Genomic DNA, 19,888 nt, shown 5'->3' with positions numbered 1-19,888 from the left:
ATTTAATCAACGCACTGAACCATCACAGGTAAATCTAACTATAGTTTACGTACAAAAACAAGGAGAAGCAAGTAAGGGAGATGATAAAAAAGTTCCAGAAATATGCCACCATACCACGATTAACTTTGCCTTTTAAATCCAGGAATTAAAATCGAAACTAAAGTTGAATTGAGGTTTTCAGAAATTCGTCAACAACTGCTTTCCTAGAACTGAAATCGAAACTATACACATTTTACAGGACAATATAAAGTTTCTTGTTGCCATACAAACCAAAGTCACTCCTGAAGTGTGCAATGATTTAGCTTGGGAAATGGATTACAAAAGTAAGTAAAAAAGAACAATAATAGCTATACAAACAAGACACCACAATCTATTTGGATTACTATTGTTGAATAATTGCATTGATCTAAATTGCGGGTTGTACATTTTTTAAAGGTCAGACGACACGTTCCTCAATTTATATATTTTTTTCCAGGAATATGTTATTGATTTACTTCAACTTTGACAAGCTTTCTTGCAAAAATTAAGGGTACCTTACCAGGCATTTGTGTAAGATACTAGAGAATGCGATTCCCTGTATAATCTTTATGAAAATACACTTGAGTTGCTGATATAAAATTTGTTGGCATAAATATAAAATATTTTTAAAACTTAAATCATTTCAAAAATGATAATAGATAATTATAATTTTAGTTTATATATTATCAGGCCGTTGAAAATTTGAAAAAATAATTATCATTTTTTTAAGGAACGTGTCGTCTGAACCTAACAGTACCTATTAACCATTGCCAAAGAAAGAAATACGTATTAAAATCGATAAACTACGGTTGCGAACCGTAAACATTAACAATGCTTCTTACATTGCTTTAATGAGGAGTAATCAGTTTTAGCTCACCTGAACTTAAAGTGACCAGTTTTCCCTTCTGATTGTATTAATGGCAGAATGGTAATTAGGGTCTTCCGTTTCCAACGGAAGACCCTCTTGTTATTCTACGGTTTCTTTTTCTTTATTATTTAGGGTCTTCCGTTTTCGACGGAAGACCCTCTTGTTTTTCTACTGTTTCTTTCTATTATTATTATTCTTAACATTCTTTTTCTGCCTTCTTTAAAGCTTTATTTCACGAAAACTATTCGCCCGATTTGCACCAAATTTTCAGGACTTATAGGACATCAGAGGGGATAAATGTTTTTTCTTACATTTTTTGTTGACGTCACTTCCGGTTTCAGATATTTACGATTTTGTAAATTTTTAAGGGTCATTTTGTCCATCCATCTCCTCCGAAACTAATCAAGATAGAAGCTTGAAATTTTCAGGGATTGTAGATGAATATCTGTAGATGTACCCCCATGCTTCCAATTATGAAAATTGCTCAAGGCCTCAAAGCTCGCTGAACCTGAAATTTAGCACCAAATTTTTCAACGAACTTTTTGCACGTTTTCTGTAATACCTTTCGATGTGTACATATTTTGTTAAAATATGTAATGCAAAAGTTGTTTCTATTTGCACGGGCCTTCATTTGAAATCAAGAAAAAGGGGCTGGTCCCTCAAATTAGGGACCAAAGGGGCTGTAATGTCTTCTTACAATAATTCTTTACTGAATGATAAACTTTGATCATTAATATATGAAAAAGGAGAAATATTTTGAAAAGCATTGCAGAACAAAAGTTGCTCAAAAAAATGTTCTATACAATATGCTACCTTAAATGTTTTTGTTTATGATCCCAATTAGGAGATAAAGGGCCGGCCCCTAAAACACATTTGTACAGATATCTTAAGAACGGTTAAAATTTCGTGAACACTTGTATGTTTATATTAAAAAGCCTTTTTATTTTATATCAAGAAAAAGGAGGTGGCCCCTCAAATTAGGGGTCAAGGGGGGTCTAAAATCTTCGTACAATAACTCTTTACTGAATAATAATTTGTTATTAATTATAGAAGCAAAAATGTTCATTGTACAACTGTTTATCTATACAGTATCATACGTAAGTCATACATTACGTAATTAAGGGTTTCAAGGGGCCATCATTCAAAATTTTGATCATTAATATCTGAAAAAGGAGAAATATTTTGAAAAGCAATGTAGAACAAAAGTTGATCAAAATAATGTTCTTAACAATATGATACCAAAAATGTTGTTGTTAGTGGCCCCGGTAAGGGGTTTTAGGGTCGGCCCTTAAAAAACAGTTGTTTAAATATCTCAATAATGGTTTACAATTCGTGAACACTTGTAGAACAAAATATGTTTATATTAGCGATACCTTTTATTTGATATCAAGAAGGAGGGGCTGACCCCTCAAACTAGGGGCCAGAAAGGCTATCAAGTCTTTTTATAATAACTCTTTTCTGACCAATAATTTGATATTAATCATAAAGCATCAAAGAAGCTTTTATTAATCTTAATTTAAAACTGAAATCTGTTTTAAGATCGGACGATGCAATACAAAAACATTTTGGGATTTAAAAATTGAGTTTTCCGGAAATTTTGATTCCACGTTCTTGGTTAAGAAAAAAGTATTATATTCAAAGTTAAATTAACTCGTACCTAAAATAATTCGGAAATTGTTAATTCGTTCTTAAACACATTGGGGACTTTTATTATTAAGTTGTTCTAGAAATTGTAAAGGTTTTTGTTAATTCGTTCTTGAAATCACTTAGATATAGTTAAGTCGTACTAAGAATTATTCGTTATTTTTAACATATTTTTTTTAATTTCCCCTTGTAATTGGTTTTAGAACTCTCCTTCTTACAGGAACTTCTAGCTTTACTCTCGACACTAACGGAAGACCCACTCGTTGCTTTGCAACGAGCTTTGCTCTAGTCTTTTTTTTCTTTTTCTGACTTTTTTGGAGCGCTATTTCTCAAAAACTATACAACCGATATGCACAAAATTTTCAGAACTGATAAAGCATGATCGGTGCTACATATTAATATTACAAATTTTCAAATGATGACGTCACTTCCGGTTTCAGATATTGACGATTTTGTAAATTTTTAAGGGTCATTTTGTCCACGCATCTCCTCCAAAACTAATCAAGATAGAAGCTTGAAATTTTCAGGGCTTGTTGATGAATGTATGTAGATGTACCCCCATGCTTCCAATTATGAAAATTGCTCAAGGCCTCGAAGCTCGCCTGAACCTGAAAAATAGCACCAAATTTTTTCACGAAATTTTCGCACATTTTCTGTAATATCTTTTGATGTATAAATATTTTGTAAACACATGTAATGGAAAAGTTGTTTAATTTTGCAAGACCTTTAATTTGATATCAAGAAAAAGGGGCTGGCCTCTCAAATTGGGGGCCAAGATGGCTCTAAAGTCTTCTTACAATAACTCTTTACTGAACAATATTTTGTGATTAATTATAGAAGCAAAAATGTTTACTGTACAGCTGTTTATCTATTCAGTACAATACCTTAGTCATATGTTACGTAATTAGGGGTTTCAAGGGGCCAGAATTTGAAAACTTTGATCATTAATATCAGAAAAAGGAGAAATATTTTGAATAGCACTGTAGAACAAAAGTTGTTTGAAATAATGTTCTCAACAATACGAAAACTAAAATTTTGTTGTTGGTGGCCCCGGTAAGGAGTTTAAGGGTCGGCCCCTAAAACACATTTATACAGATATCTTGAGAACGGTTAACAATTCCTAAGCACTTGTTGAACAAAAAATGTTTATATTTGCAAGACCTTTAATTTGATATCAAGAAAAAGGGGCTGGCCCCTCATATTAGGGACCAAGGGGGCTCTAAAGTCTTTTTATAATAACTCTTTACTGAAAAATATTTTGTTATTAATTATAGAAGCAAAAATACTCATTGTACAGCTGTTTATCTATACAGTATCATACTTAAGTCATATGTTATGTAATTAGGGGTTTCAAGGGGCCAGAAGTTGAAAACTTTGATCATTAATATCTGAAAAAGGAGAAATATTTTGAAAAGCAATGTAGAACAAAAGTTGTTCAAAATATTGTTCTAAACAAAATGATACCAAAAATAATGTTGTTAGTAGCCCCGATAAGGGGTTAAAAGGTCAGCCCCTAAAACACATTTGTTTAGATATCTCGATAACGTTTTACAATTTGTGAACACTTGTAGAACAAAATATGTTTAAATTAGCGAGACCTTTTATTTGATATCAAGAAAAAGGGGCTGACCCCTCAAATTAGGGGCCATAAGGGCTATTAAGTCTTTTTATAAAAACTTTTTTCTCACCAATAATTTGATATTATTCATAAAGCAACGAAGAAGCTTTTTTTATGCTTAATTTTAAACCGAAATCCGTTTTAAAATCGGACGATGCATTACAATAATATTGTGATTTAAAAATTGAGTTTTCCGGAAATTTTGATTCCACGTTCTTGGTTAAGAAAATAGCGTTATGTTCAAAGTAAAATTAACTCGTACCAAAAATAATTGTTAAGTCGTACTTCAACACATTCGGATTTTTTTGTTAAGTCGTTCTTGAAATCAGAAAGGTTTTTGTTAATTCGTACTTAAAATCATTCGGATTTTGTTAAGTCGTACCAGGAATAATTCGATTTTTTTTCATCTTTTTATTATCGTTACTCTTGTTATTGGTTTAAGAGCTCTGCTTCTTACAGGAACTTCCAGCTTTACTTCCGACATTAACGGAAGACCCACTCGTTGCTTTGCAACGAGCTTTGCTCTAGTTTTATCATATATTTGTCTTCCCAGGATCTACTGGACCAATATCAGGAACGATAAAAACTACAAAGTTTAGAAAATAATGGTTATAATGATTACAATTTTTAAACAGATTACATGGAATAAGGCGAAAAATCAATTCATTTATACTCTAAGATGTTTAAATAAGTTGTTAAGATTGACTTTAAGAGTCTTTGTTTAGCCAAACAATTCATACATGTTATTGCATTTTAATTATTTTAGATCTTTCTTTAACATGACGTTCCATCACTTGGTTTACAAACCATAGAAAACGAGTATGTGGGGAAACACAACAAATAAACGGACACGGAATCATGAATATGATATACACTCTGCAAAAAGAAGGAGGCCAGAAGAATGGACTGGAAACACAAATACACAAAGGCGTGATATACCTACGAAACCAACAAACAATGTTTGGTCCAATAACCGTATTCAAATTTATTCTCGGGAGACACCTGGCTCACCAAGAGCAACTACTTACGACAATGAAACCATGTCAAAGTCAGCTACCTATGAAAACCACCAAATCGGTAGGACGAGAACAACCAGTGGTTATAATCCATCAGACCTCTCATCCTCTGATCGTTATCCGGGAAGGCAGAGAAATTCAACAAGAAATGGGTTACAATACAACAAACAGCTTCATGATGGTGAATCATCGAACTCAAATCGAAAAAGTTCAGAACAATTTAAAGGTAAAAGGAGATTGCATATGGATGAAAACGATGATTACAAAGCAAGTAAAAAAGACCAGGGACCAAAACGCAGAGAAAGAATCTGCACGAATGCCAAGAAAAACTGTAACACTCTTACGTATCGCGTTAACGATTTTCGAAACTATGGATTTCTAGAAAGTAGAGATAACTTATTAAAGCGCTTTGAAAGAATAAAAAATATCAAAGATTTTCAAGATGGAGAATACGAAGATTTCAAGTCTTTACTTGGGTCAGCTGAGAGTTTCAGCAAAGAAAATCTATGGTGTTTAATGAAAATTTTAAGTCATCTTTTGCAGGAGTGCAACACTGAGTTGTGCGAAAAATTACTAGAAAATGATGTTTTTAATAAAAAGGAACTAATGGCATATATTACAGAATTATTATGTCGTGAATTAAGCGGCCCTGATATAATATTTCTGAGAAATTCATCAGAGGTATTGATCGCGCTGTCATTGGAAACCACAACAGAGGCAAGAAAGGTCCGAACATTCTTGAGTTTGCTAATTTCCCTGACTGAAAAACTGGAAAAGAACGCAATGCTTTCGAAAAAATCAATATCATCGATATCTCTAAAAGAAATCAAAGGAATGTTAGAGTCGGGCAAAAAAGGTAAAACAACTTTCTCTGACTCTCTGAGAGAGAAGCTGTATAATTTGGTGAATTTTAAAATATTACCGACAAGTGAAATGATTCGAGATAAAATTCTGCCAATTTTTGAACCAAGACAGTTAGAAAGAGCATCAAGATCACAGACACACTATCTTGTAGAGCAATTTTACCTTTTTCTAGAAGATTTTATTGGTCCATTACGTGAAGGGATACAAAACTATATAAATTTCGTAACGAGTGATGATCGCATCTCAAATAGAAGATTTAGAGATGAAAATATTAGAGCTTACGAAGGTGTGCATATTTTAGAGAGGAAATGCGTTCCCAATGCTGGTGTTGTGATTGAAGTACAGTTTGAAACAAAAGGATTGAAGAGAGTGCAATGGGATATCTGTAATTTTTTGCAGTACGGAAACATTGTTTGTTTAACGTATGGTGAATGCAACGTCTTATTATATGCTCTTATTGCCGAAAGAAACATAAAAAAATTAAATAAAGGAATGATTTCTCTTAGTCTAGTTGAAGACGATTTCCAGTCAGTTGAAAAAATGATGGAGAAAGCAAATAAGAATATAGTCATGCTAGAGAGCAAAGCTTTTTACACTGCATATCGACACACACTTGAATCAATGAAGTCAATAGCAAGGAAGATGTATATAAATCCCGAGTATGCAAGAATTCCTTTTTCAGAACATATAGTGGAGCTGAAGATTAATATTATGGAACCTGCGTACTGCAAAAGAAAAAATGGTGAAGACTTGTATGTAAATTTCAATTGTTTACTCCAGAACGACATTGCCGGAAAGAGCTATAATAGTGTGTCATTAATGGATGTTACAGAATGGCCATCACCAAGAGAGTTGGGTATGGATGAACAACAATACGCTGCGCTTCAGCTCTGCCTTACTAGAAAACTAGGTATCCTGCAGGGACCCCCTGGAACAGGAAAAACATGGATGGGCTTGCGAGTCGTGCAGTTTTTGCTTAACAACAATTGTGGGTTTGTTGATTCTGAGAAAAGGCCAATCCTTCTCCTGAGTTACACTAATCATGCACTCGATCAGATTTTCGATGCTCTGTTTGATGTCGACAGTCTTCTTGGTCTGTTTTCAGCTGGAGAAATTCCATTTGTTCGTGTTGGATCGAGAAGTAACGTTGAAAGGATTCAGCAATGCACATTGACGGAACATAGAAAACGAATGAAGCCGTGTAACTCAAAGATTTACTTGAAAAAGGCCATGAAACTTAAACAAGATTTATTTGAAATTGAGCTGTGGTTGAATAAAATTAAAACGAGCATTGTGTCTCCCTCTTTCTTGTTCGAACAAGGTTGCATGATTGAAAATCATAAACAATCTTTTGAATCTATTAAAAGTGTATGCAATCAACCCACAGCAAAAAACGATGTTGCTACTGTATTAAAATGGTTGGAAATAGATGCTTGTGACAGACATTTTCAAGGATTGTCGAGGGGAACATATGTTGATGACAATTCAAATACCAATCTATTGGGGTTTGATGAGGATGATGAAGATATATTGAGAACTCGATTACTGACCAGAATAGTTGATGATGCAGATGATTTCGTATTCAACGAAAAGGATTGTCTTTCAAAGGTACTTTCGAAACTTATTATTTCTGAAGAACTCATTCTTCCTAAAGACGAAAGAAACATGTTTCCGTTTTGGAGATCTTATACCCGGCAAGAAAGGGGAAAAATTTTAAAACATGTATCACTGCGTCTGCGTTTAGACACTTCAATGAGTATAGATGAGGAAGAAAGAAAACAGGATGTATGGACTTTTGAAGTAGATGAAAGATGGCGACTCTACAAGGCGTGGATACAAAAGCTTCGGATCAAAATTGAACAAAGGAAAAAAGAACTAATGCACGACTTTGAAGTAGAGAATAATAAATACATGATAGAAAAACAGATGGAAAATACAGAAATAGTTTCAACGTGTTCTCTTGTTGGCATGACAACAACAGGAGCTGCACAAAATATTGACCTCCTTCGTCAGGTCCAACCAAGGATTGTAGTAGTAGAAGAGGCGGCCCAAGTCTTTGAACAGCATATTATAGGGTGTCTCACTGAGGGCCTGCAACATCTGATTTTAATTGGCGATCACCAACAACTGCGACCGCCTATTAATAATTACAAGCTCTCCAAATCCCATAAAACAGACGTGTCAATGATGGAAAGACTTGTAATGAATGGAATGCCATTTGTTTGTCTGTCACAGCAGCATAGAATGCGCCCAGAAATTTCCTCACTTCTTACTCCGACCATATACAAGACTCTTAAAGACCACTCAAGTGTTTTGAATTATGAGAATGTACGAGGATTTAAACACAATATTTACTTTCTTGATCATACTCATCCGGAGAGTCAGACAGAATTTTCGACGAGTCATATGAATGAATTTGAGGCAAAAATGATTGTGGGGCTATTCCGCTATTTAGTGCTCCAAGGATATAGCAGAACACAAATTACTATTCTTTCGACCTACAACGATCAAGTAAAACTAATTAGAGATAATATGAAAAATCTGACCGAAACAAAGGATAGTGCAACACAAAGAGTTACAATTACGGCAGTAGACAATTTTCAAGGAGAAGAAAATGAAATAATCTTATTGTCACTTGTTAGAGGAAATGATGAAAAAAAAATTGGACATCTACACGACATTAAGAGAATTTGTGTTTCACTTTCCAGGGCAAAGCAGGGGTTTTACGTAGTCGGAAACTTTCAAACAATTCGAAAAAGCCAGACTTGGAATAAGATAATTTCCAAAGCAGAATCAAATGGAATATGTGGACCCTATCTACCCCTTCAGTGTGTCAATCACCCAGACACTATAACAAAGGTTTCCAAACCAGATGATTTTGACAATGCTCCAGAAGGAGGTTGTAATGAGCCTTGTGGTTTCCAGCATGAATGTGGTCATGTTTGCAACCTAAAGTGTCACGCTGATAGGTCTTTCCATGATATGCCATGCAAAAAAATATGTGATAAGATTGTTTGTAAGAACGGACACAAATGCAAAAAAGTATGCTCTCATCCACAATCGTGTGGGCCTTGTAACGTTAAAAAGTTAAAAGTGTACCCCATATGTAAACATGAAGTAAAAGTGGATTGTTCTGTAGATCTAGAAACCATTCCCTGTCAAAAGCCATGCGACAAACTATATCCTTGTGGTCACCGCTGCTTACAAAACTGTGGCAATATCTGTCGACCAGATCAATGCGACGTAAAGACACGGGCTACCCACCCAAGATGTGGCCATGAAATAAGCGTGCAGTGTTGCAAGCTTTCAAATCTCAACGAGGAACGTTGCCATCAGCGGTGCAAATCCATTCTCCCTTGTGGACATGTCTGTAAAGGTGATTGTTGCTCCTGTTCGAGCGGTAGGCTACATGTTGTATGTGAGGAATTCTGTCAAAGAGTTCTTGTATGTGGGCATTCTTGCAACAGTAAACATTCCTGCTCAACAATCTGTCCGCCTTGTAATGAACGTTGTCCCTCTGGATGCGATCATCTCGCAAAAGGTGGATGTCCCAAAAAATGTGGAGAGAAATGCATTGATTGTAGGGAACCTTGCCTTTGGATTTGCGATAAAGATTGTAAAAACCAGTATCGGTGTACGAAGTTATGTTTCGAGGAATGCGACAGAAGTCGTTGTAACAATAGATGCAAAAAAATATTGCCCTGTAGGCATCGTTGTGTAGGTTTATGTGGTGAGCCGTGTCCCAATCTTTGTAGGAGATGCAATAAAGATGAATTGACGACTATATTCTTAGGAAATGAGGACGAACCATCCGCCCTGTACATACAATTAGCGGATTGCCACCACGTGTTTGAATTTAATGATTTCGACAAATACATGGAAATGGAGAAAGAAAAAGACATGAATTCAACCCCGGAAAGCTTTGTTATTAAATTAATACGTTGTCCTAAATGCCAAACGCCGATACGACGAGGTCGAAGATATAAAGATGTTTTAAACCAGAATTTAAAAAACATCAAGGACGTAAAAGAAGCTATTGAGAAAGAGAGGAGAAATGAATTAGAAACAAAGACTGTCGAAGAAAATTTGAATTTTGCAAAAGCGGTCAAATATCTCACAAGTATACTTCCTAATTGTCCGTACAAGCTTGATTTTTCCAATAAGAAAGCAGAGAAATTGTTCATATTTTTTGTTACGAAATTCCACGAAGGATTCCTGAAAGATGTCAAGGAGTCAATAGATAAAATAGAAATAGTAGAACAATTTCATATCCTCTTAAAATGGTTGATGCGTCACAAACATAATGTATTTGCAGAAAGCGATGTTCACGATTTCAGTTATGAAGTAGATAGACTTTTTTTGTTCGTTGATTTTACTTTGCTTATGCGAGAACTTGATTCAAAAAACCAAGTGCCAGAGGAAGAAAGGCAATTAATAAAACACCAGAGAGATAAGCTCTTTTGGCCAAACCAAAAATTGTCAGATGAGAACCTGATAGTGACAAGAGATACATTGAAAAACATGCGAGATAAGCATCCAAGGGCTGGTCTGGGGATCTCGGATGAGGAGAGAAGGATGATCCTTAAGGCCTTCAGTTACAGCAAAAAGGGGCACTGGTACAAGTGCAAGAATGGTGAGATTTTTATGTGTTTATCTTCCTTATGAATTGCGACATCAAATTTCTTGTTTATACATGTAAAAGTATTGGCTGTATTTATTTTAACTCATGAATAAATGAATTAATTTACCAGCTACTAAAACATGCATTTATAGGTCACATATATAGTATTGGAGACTGCGGGGGTGCATTGATAGAATCGAGATGCCCGGATTGCAATGAGACTATTGGTGGGGCCAGACATCAGCTTCGGTCCGACAACCAGGTGGCCGGGGAAATGGACGGCGCGACACACTCAGCCTGGTCAGAGCAGGCTAACATGGGGAACTATGTCTTTTAACTGACTCTAAATATATAGTGTCTATTATTGCCCAAGTGTGTCTAATTTGTCCAAGTTATAATATATCATACATGTATATTTAACTGACTTAGATATATATAGTGTTCATTGTTGCCCAATTTTATCCAAGTTATATCATATATTTAACTGACTTGAACTTTATGGTTTTTTTTTCATCTGTATTTTTTGAACGCACAAATGTATGCATCACTGTGTAAATATATTACATGTTGTTGTGCTCTTTATCATCACCACCTTTACTTCATAATGTCTATCGATGCCCTATTTTGTTAATTTGCCGAAGTCATGTAAACTAGTTTGAATTGTTTTGGGTAGTTTAAGGTGGTATGGGACAACTGTCAATATTAATGTGGATAAAAAGGATTCGACATCGTGACTTACATATTCGTAGTAACGCTCCATACCGCAGGTCTAGGCAACCTCCGTTTTTGGAGGATAGATTTTATCCTCCGTTTTTGGAGGATAGATGTATGCGCCCCCTGGTGGATCTTTTCAGATGAAGGGCAATTAACTCTGTTTTTACAAAGGGAGTTAACTATGAATAAAATATAATTATTATACTATAAAAATATCACCTTATTTAGCTATTAATAATTATAATTATTGATAATATTTAATAAATATTTAAGTTTAAATAATTGCAGGGCTGATTTTAAAGAAAAATATCTTATGTGAAGACTCTCACAATTTTTTTTAATATTCTGGATAATTGATATCTATAAATGGTATCATTTTGATTAATAAAATTTAACAATGTCTTTTTGTGTGAAGGGATTAAATTTAAATGATACTTAATAACATGTGAATTAATTAGAATAAGAGCTACAAAGTTCCTAAGGTATATGCAAACATTTACTTTGTACATGTACAATATAGCTGATCAAGATATCTATTGTGTGTCTCTAAACGTGAATGAACCCATTAATGTTTTAATGAGTAATAAACATCACTATTTTGTGATTTTTATTAAATGAAACATGTAAATAGTCTATGTCATTTGTAAAACTGAACACAGGAAGTACACACTTTCAAAGCATATTGTGAAAATACTATACATAGAATTTCAAATCGCCGCATACAATCATTAGTTTATTCACTTAACTTTAATTCCCATATGGTCTGGTGCTTGCATTTTCTCATTAAAGATATGCACGAAGCCTTTGAAATATACCCATGCTATCCTCCAAAAATGGAGGATAATTTCACCCACAATGCAAAGTGACTTTCCATATATGGTAAAAATCAGCAGCCATCTTGAAATTGAGCTATCCTCCAAAAACGGAGGTTGCCTAGACCTGTACCGTGGCGCTATACATTTAGGTAACAATACTGGTAAAGAAAACAATTATAGATTTTGATAGGAAGTGACAACATGGAGGTGTCCCACATCACCATATACGATGCATAGAGATAGTCTTTATCCTTATGACAAACCTTAACAACGCAAAATTAAAACAATTTGAACTTCATTGTATTAATCTTGATGCATAATTTGCATTATCAGTGAAAAAATGTAAAAAAAAGTATTTCATATATCAATATCTAACTAATGGATCTTTACAAGCAATAAAACGTAAGATGGCATCAAGGACATTTTCCTAACGATATCTTTTTGGCTTCAAGTGTTAATCTATTGAAAGTCAACCCTACAACAATATTGAAGTAGAATATTTTTTAATTTGTAGTAATTTCATGATGAAAAGGTGTGTATTTTAAAACATATTTTTAATAAAGCAATGAGCACTAGCATTTGTTTCGAATTTTTTTAATTATTAATCATTTTAAGTACAAAATATCATAACAATTCTTGCATTTCTGTGCATTCAGAAAAAATCTCTATGCACATTCCAAGATATAGGGAATATACAAATCATAATAATCATTAGAATCACAAAACAAATCCAGTGTCTATGATCTCTGTCAAGCATGCTGTCAGGTTCACAACTTCACCACAGTTCTAACACTGCAAAACAAAGAACATCAATGTAGGGAAACAATCAAGTAAAGCTATTTTGATCTTTCTCCTGATGTTTGATTTGAATAATATAATTACCATCCAAAAAAGAATAATTCAAGAGGCTCTACTGGTACATGGAAATTTAAGGTTGAGGTTACATTGATAAAAATCATCTGAAAACCCTTTTGAGGTTCACAAGATTTAATCACATAACCAACAAAGTTCAAGTCAAGTAAAAAAAATTACCTTTCCTTTTACTTTGAAAAATGTGATGCACAGCGACATTTCAATACCAATACATTTAAAAATTCAATATTAATGGTCGAGATATTTCTTTCACATTTGATAATCTCATTTCATTTTGTATGTTGAATCAAATATTATTTTAAGGAATTGTTGAGAGTATTCTTGACATTTCATACTGACCTCTTCCCAGCATGCATTAGGTCGAAGGCTTCATTGATCTGGTCCAAGTTAAGGTTATGTGATACAAACTCGTCAACCAGAAGTTTCTTGTTCATGTAACTGTCCACCAGTTTTGGAACACTCTCTCGACTTTTCCAGCCTGTGAATTCAACGCTTCATTTAATTATGTGTTAGATTCACCTGTACTTTCATGAACAAGCAAACAATGAATAAATATGAACTAATTGGACTTGGTACATGTTTTATCGTCTATTATTTACCTCCAAAAGCAGTCCCCTTCCAGACTCGGCCTGTGACAAGTTGGAAAGGGCGGGTGGATATTTCCTGCCCTGCTGCAGCGACTCCAATAATGGTGGACACACCCCAGCCTTTATGACAGGACTCCAGGGCGGCTCTCTACAAAACACAACACCTAATTTAATGAAACCCTCAAAATTGAACACAGAATACCGTTACTCTCTACAACACACAAACACACTCTGCAGACCAACAGTGTTCATAATAGAATGAAATAGTTTTTTTTCTTTAAAAGTAACAAACTTTATTATAAGACCTACCTAATAAGAATATAAAAAATTTAAATAACAAGAGATGTTTGTGGAACACTTATGTCCCCCTCCCTTGGAAACATCCACAAAGAAAATGAACGTTAAACTGCAAATATTTGGAATTTTTCTAAGTCCAAGGGGCATAACTCTGTCGAAAATGGCTCGATCGTACCCAATATAAAACTTGACCTAGATATTATCATGATAAACCTGGATACCAAATTTCCTTTCAATATGTTCATCCTCTGCGAAGAAAATGAGCGGAAACTGCAAATAACTGGAATTTTTCTAAGCCCAAGTGCCATAACTCTGTCGAAAATGGCTCGATCGTACCTAATATCGAAGGGGGGCATAAAAATATTGTAATTAGTTAACAGCAACACAAATCTTCTGACCATTAAAGTCATTGAAATTAGTTCTTCACTGACAAACACTAATTTGCAGAGTATCAGTGTGCTCTATAAATAGACACCCCCTCCCCCAACAGTAAGTCTGAAACTTACCATACATGCCACATTTCCGATACATTCGAAGGTAAAATAGAGCCTCCCAAACTTACCATACATGCCACATTTCCAATACATTCGAAGGTAAAATAGAGCCTCCCAAACTTACCATACACGCCACATTTCCGATACATTCGAAGGTGTAATCCAGCCCCCCATCTGTCATCTCCACCAGCACCTCCTGTATTGGTTTGTTGTAGTCCTTGGGATTAACGCCCTCGGTCAGTCCAAACTTTTTACCTGTAACAAAGACGGTCTCAACAATAACCAGGTGTTACAGAACACCTCATCTGAATCTACAGTATGCACTGCATGATCTTACTTAGTTATATTATACTTTTAGATATTGAAATTAATACACAAATGAAATCAAAATAAACATATTCTAAATATTTTGATACCCTAACTAAATGTTAAAATAATCCTAATTTAACTGTTACCCTCCCCCTCCCCATACATATAATATAATAGGACTTTCAGTAACAAATAGCATACTTCATGTATGGTTTATGCAGAAGTGATGTAACCCAATGAGAACGATTATGAACATTTAAGGTCTTCAGTTTTTAGGTAAGCCTACAGGTGCGTACCTAATTCAAACTTGTCTGGGTTGATGTCCACGCCTATAATCCTCTTGGCCCCAGCCTCCTTGCACCCCATAGCAACAGCCAGACCTACGGCTCCCAGGCCCCAGATAGCACAGGTGGAGCCCGGCTCTACCTGGGGAAATCAAAACAGGCACTGGTATAACATATCATGCCTCTGTCTTAGGCTTGTTTTGTCTATATTATGATACTTGTCATCTACAAAATACATACTGAAAACATTTATTGCAAAACATAACTGTAGTCTGAGACAAAATAAAGAATTTTAGCCAACATTCATTTAAACATTTCAAACATGGAGGTTTACTGACACTTAGATCATACAAACCACAATTGTTTACTCATCAGAATAATAAAATTCCACCTTAGAATTTGAATATCAGTCGGGCACTGAGCACAAGGAATCTTGAATGCTGTCTCCTCTAAGGAACAAACCACAACAAGCTCAAAGGAAGGAAAGGTTTAACACCTGTACAACTCCTGATCTTATGTTGGCAGTTAACATTTCTACAACTCCTGATCTTACCTTAGCTGTGTTGAGGGCAGCTCCGTAACCAGTGGAGATTCCACAGCCCAGCAGACACACTTTGTCCAAGGGAGCAGCAGGGTTCACCTAACAGAACAAAGTCAAAAATTAAAACTTCAGAAAAGATCAGAACAATAGCTACACAATTATCCATGCAGATAACATAAAGCTTTTGGTGCTAATTAAAGCTGAACACCGCTCGTAAATAGGCACCGTCACACAGATACCTGGTATATAAACCCTTTGATTTCGTTACACCCGATTGCACACCTGAACCTCGTGGCCGACATGTAGTATTCCTTTCGTGGTCTTTAGATTTTATGCATTTTTTCCTATCTTATGTTCATTTTCTGTTCGTAAATAATGCATTGACCAATTTATTTGATGTTAGTATTCTCCTGGCTTCAAAAAGGTGCGTAAAATTTGAGAATTTCATCGCGACCGAGTAACACGGCGAGGCAAAATGTACGTCCACACAGGTGAGACCTCTACAGCAAAGTACTTTGAACTGTTTAGAGGTCTGTCCCTTATATAAGGGTTGTAGGGACAGCAGTGATAAAAGAGAAATATGGCGGACAGTGGCTATTTACGAGCGGTGTTCAGCTTTAACTAAAAACAAGCTAGTGATACCTTAGTTACAGAGATCTCCGTGACAACCGTGTATTGGCTGAATGTGCTACATCCCATGAAGTGCAACAGGGTCTTCCCCTTACACTTGAAGCGAGAAGTTCCGTCCGGCATCACTCCTTTACCCTGGGTTGCCCTTTTAAAATAAAAGTTTTGTTGAGAATACTCAATATATTAAAACTGATTCTGTTGTAAACCAACATTCAGATATAGCAACTAGATTCTGAGATCAGAGTGAAGATGGAATGGTTCCTGTAGTGTAGTTACCTGATCTTGCCACAGAGGTTGGTCTTTGGAGATTTACAGAACTTGCACTCGTTACACTGAGGGATGTACAGAGGAATCACATGGTCGCCTGTACAGACCAGATTTCCAATTTAGACTAATTCACTAATGATTCTTGCAAAAAAATCTGAGAACTCTGCTCTTAAATATGAAGCTTCCTCTAAGTGGATTGTAAATTGTTATTGTTGACACATTATGCAGACAACACCTATTAAAATTCAATATAAGATTTCAAAATTTGAATTTCATGATGAAATACAGAGTCTTTGAACTCTCTAGTTGATAACTTTAAGAGTTGGTCAATGACTAGGTCTCACCTGGCTGTACAGAGGTGACTCCCTCCCCGACACTCTCCACCACTCCCCCGCCTTCATGTCCCATAATGATGGGGAAAGCCCCCTCAGGGTCAAATCCATCCAGCAGGTAGGCGTCAGTGTGGCACACCCCAGTGTACAGCACCTAATTAGAATTGTTTATAACCTAAGTACAATTGTATAGAACCTAAGCATAACTGTGTATAACCTAACTACAATTGTTAGAACCTAAGTACAATTGTACAGAGCTTAAGTACAATTACATATAACCTCAGTACAATTGTATGGTACCTGAATACAATTTTATAGTATCTATGTACAACTGTATAGAACCATAATAAAATCATATAGAACTTAAGTACAACTGTGTAGAACTAAAGCATAACCACATGACACTGAATGAGGTACAATCAATAAAAGTGATCATGTCTAAAATCTTGCAATTGTGTGAAAATTTGTAAGAGTATCGTATTTTTCAATTCATCTGATTGATTTTATTTTTTATTTATTGCTTTCAAAAAACTATATTAAATCCACATTAAAAAAAATGTTAGGCTAACCTTTAGAAAATCATGTATGAAATCTTAATCCTAAATAAAAGGAAGTATTTTGTCAAAAATGTATCCAGTTGCATAATTTTATTACAGATGTCAAATGAACAATGTATTGACAAGGCCTCTGAGCTCTGATGTCATAAACTTAGCATGCTCACTTAATTGAGGCTAGAGGCTGTCCGAGTTTTAAGCCCAAAGGCCCTGACTTTTATGGTCTCTGAGTCCGAGTTTTAAGCCCAAAGGCCCTGACTTTTATGGCCTTTGAGTTTTATGGCCCTGCATTTTGGTACCTTAATGCGGACTTCCCCTGCCCTAGGGGGCTCCACCTCTACCGTCTCCAGGGTAAGGGGCTTCTTAGCCTCCCAAGCCACAGCAGCTTGACATGTGATAACCTGAAAACATCAAAACATGTTCTATTAACAACTGTGGAGCATTTGAAATGAGAAGTTTGAAACCTGATTTCATCATTTACCGAACTGTTTTTTAAAATATGACTGAATTGCTTCAGCTTTTGAACACTTAAAAGCAAACAATATATTTCTCTTAATTGAAAACTGAACACACCATATATGTAATTACTGTTTACAGAACAGTTTGAAATTAAAAACTATCACACCAGTAAAGTTTGACTTTGGATACCTGCTAGAAAAAAATTAAATAGCTTGATAACGCCATATATGCTGTAAACCAACATTTAATTCTGTGCAAGAAATATTTCTGAGGTTTGCAAAGAGCCTCGTCATCATGATTATTTCTAGCCACAAACCAGTTAATTCTAATATATGTCTCATATAAGGTGCATTTAGATCTCGTAAATTACTGTTTGTGAACCAATTTAACCTTCAAACAGTGAAATAAAGCAGGGGACCAATATGTACACTTTATCAAATGTAACCCAATGAATTAACTGATGTAGGTCGAACGCTCTTTTCTGCCATGTCTGCCATGTATCCTGAATCAGACAACAACTTTCAGGTTGTATAATAGATTAATTTGCTAATTAAATGATATGGCAAATTGTAAAAATTATATAGTGTGCTAGATCTTGATATTTGAACAGTGTTGAACAGGTTGGGACCAATCTCCCAAATGGGATATAATAGCCCGTTTGGGATATAATAGCCCAAATGGGATATAATTTTAAAGTGCAAAAAATAAAAAATTTTGATTTTGAAATTTTTGATATAAATCCGCATTAGAATAGATGAAATACAACAACTTTTGGTAAACAACTTTTTCTGTAGCTGTACTATCATGGAGATTGATCCCTCAGTATATCCAAAACTTCTTGGGGATCAATCTTACAAACTACAGACATATAGAAAAACTTCTTAACCAAAAGTTGTTGCATTTGATTCACATAAATGCGGATTTATATCAACAATTTTAAAATATAAAAAAAATATTTTTTGCACTTTAAATTTATGAGTGTAGCCCTATTACTATTGGTATACGTTGCAAAGAAGGGTCGCTGCATCCGTACGACAGGATTACTTGTCGGGAACGTAATACGAAACCTGAGGAGGAGGTGCCCCGACATGCGAGTAAATATAATCATACAACATCATTGGAAAGTGGTTTTGTGTGACAATGCAAAGCAGACTACATCAGAATTTTGCACCTGCAATGACAATACCAGTTGTCATCAAGTGTTACATTTAATATATCCATTTTTCAATTCCATTTCTTTCTTACCTTGCCGGTTGTGTCCGCCATCTTTATCTTACTTTTGGTGTCGTGTGCAAATTAGAGACCGAGCCCGAACATAATTGATAACATGTAAGTTTTGTTTTGTCAAACTGAGTTGTATAAAACTATTACACCACACAAAATACCTGTTAAATTTTGAAATGTTGTTTTTGGTTTGGTTTTTTTTTTTCAAGATAATATTTGTAAATTTATTCTTTATAAGTCATGTTTTGTTTTTTTTTATTTTGAATGGCGTGTGTGTTATATATATACCTTAATAAATTTTAACAAAAAATTTTTAAAAAAGAAAAAAAAAAAGCTGTAAACTATGGAATTACATATGTAAACCTAAACTCGGTATTATGAAATTTGGCAAACGAAATGAAAATAAGATTTTTTAATATTATGGTGAAATAACGCATCGTCACAGAATGACTGACCTTGCTAATCGAAAAGACATTTCGTTTTATTAAAAGGTTTTAATCGACGGAAACATATATCTTACTCCGTAGCCGAGTAGAAAAGCTGTCGGGTTTGCAATCCGTACATCCCGAGATCAAATCCCGCAGTGGCTTTTGTTGTTATTTACCGAATTAAATTTTTTTAAAGATATTCAAAACATTTTTTATCCTCAAACTGCTTACTTGACATATGTACAGTTAATTTATTATTATATCTTAATTTATTTTTCATAACCAAATAATTTGCTGTTTATTTGAGTGACTTTTTCCAAGTGTGTTATTCCACCTTAATGCATAAGTTCAAACGCGTACAATAAGACTTAAAACAATTATTCTATCTTAATTATTTTTAGATTATTAAGTTGTTTAACAACGTCATCAGA

General features: G+C 34.8%; 2 protein-coding genes across 2 annotated transcripts; one reads left to right on the top strand and one right to left on the bottom strand.

Annotated features, from left to right (window-relative positions):
• Positions 1-151: 151 nt before the first annotated feature.
• On the top strand, positions 152-12,756 carry LOC105336469 (NFX1-type zinc finger-containing protein 1). Its single transcript, XM_034456930.2, has 3 exons — positions 152-323; positions 4,915-10,661; positions 10,802-12,756. The coding sequence occupies exons 2-3, from the start codon at positions 4,970-4,972 to the stop codon at positions 10,984-10,986; spliced, it is 5,877 nt and encodes a 1,958-aa protein (XP_034312821.2). The 5' UTR covers positions 152-323; positions 4,915-4,969; the 3' UTR covers positions 10,987-12,756.
• LOC105336470 (alcohol dehydrogenase class-3) lies at positions 12,757-19,183 on the bottom strand. The gene is made up of 11 exons (XM_034456933.2): positions 19,051-19,183; positions 17,646-17,747; positions 16,805-16,946; positions 16,470-16,557; positions 16,206-16,338; positions 15,576-15,662; positions 15,035-15,164; positions 14,554-14,684; positions 13,651-13,786; positions 13,391-13,529; positions 12,757-12,970 (listed from the first exon to the last, which is right to left on the bottom strand). Exons 1-11 carry the CDS (start codon positions 19,069-19,071, stop codon positions 12,946-12,948), a joined length of 1,134 nt encoding a protein of 377 aa, XP_034312824.1. The 5' UTR covers positions 19,072-19,183; the 3' UTR covers positions 12,757-12,945.
• Between the last annotated feature and the right edge of the window lie 705 nt (positions 19,184-19,888).

Source organism: Magallana gigas, chromosome 7, assembly GCF_963853765.1.
Source record: "Magallana gigas chromosome 7, xbMagGiga1.1, whole genome shotgun sequence".
Classification (NCBI taxonomy): domain Eukaryota; kingdom Metazoa; phylum Mollusca; class Bivalvia; order Ostreida; family Ostreidae; genus Magallana; species Magallana gigas.
Note: the sequence above shows the minus strand (reverse complement) of the source record. Positions and strands in the feature narration are given on the sequence as shown.

Excerpts from the sequence above, each read along its gene's own strand:
- LOC105336469 (XM_034456930.2), top strand. The coding sequence starts at position 4,970 with ATGTGGGGAAACACAACAAATAAACGGACACGGAATCATGAATATGAT. Across the intron at positions 10,662-10,801 it reads CTGGTACAAGTGCAAGAATG|GTCACATATATAGTATTGGA; the intron begins GTGAGATTTTTA and ends ATGCATTTATAG.
- LOC105336470 (XM_034456933.2), bottom strand. The coding sequence starts at position 19,071 with ATGGCGGACACAACCGGCAAG. Across the intron at positions 15,663-16,205 it reads CGGAGATCTCTGTAACTAAG|GTGAACCCTGCTGCTCCCTT; the intron begins GTATCACTAGCT and ends TTGTTCTGTTAG. Across the intron at positions 13,787-14,553 it reads TCGGAAATGTGGCGTGTATG|AGAGCCGCCCTGGAGTCCTG; the intron begins GTAAGTTTGGGA and ends TGTGTTTTGTAG.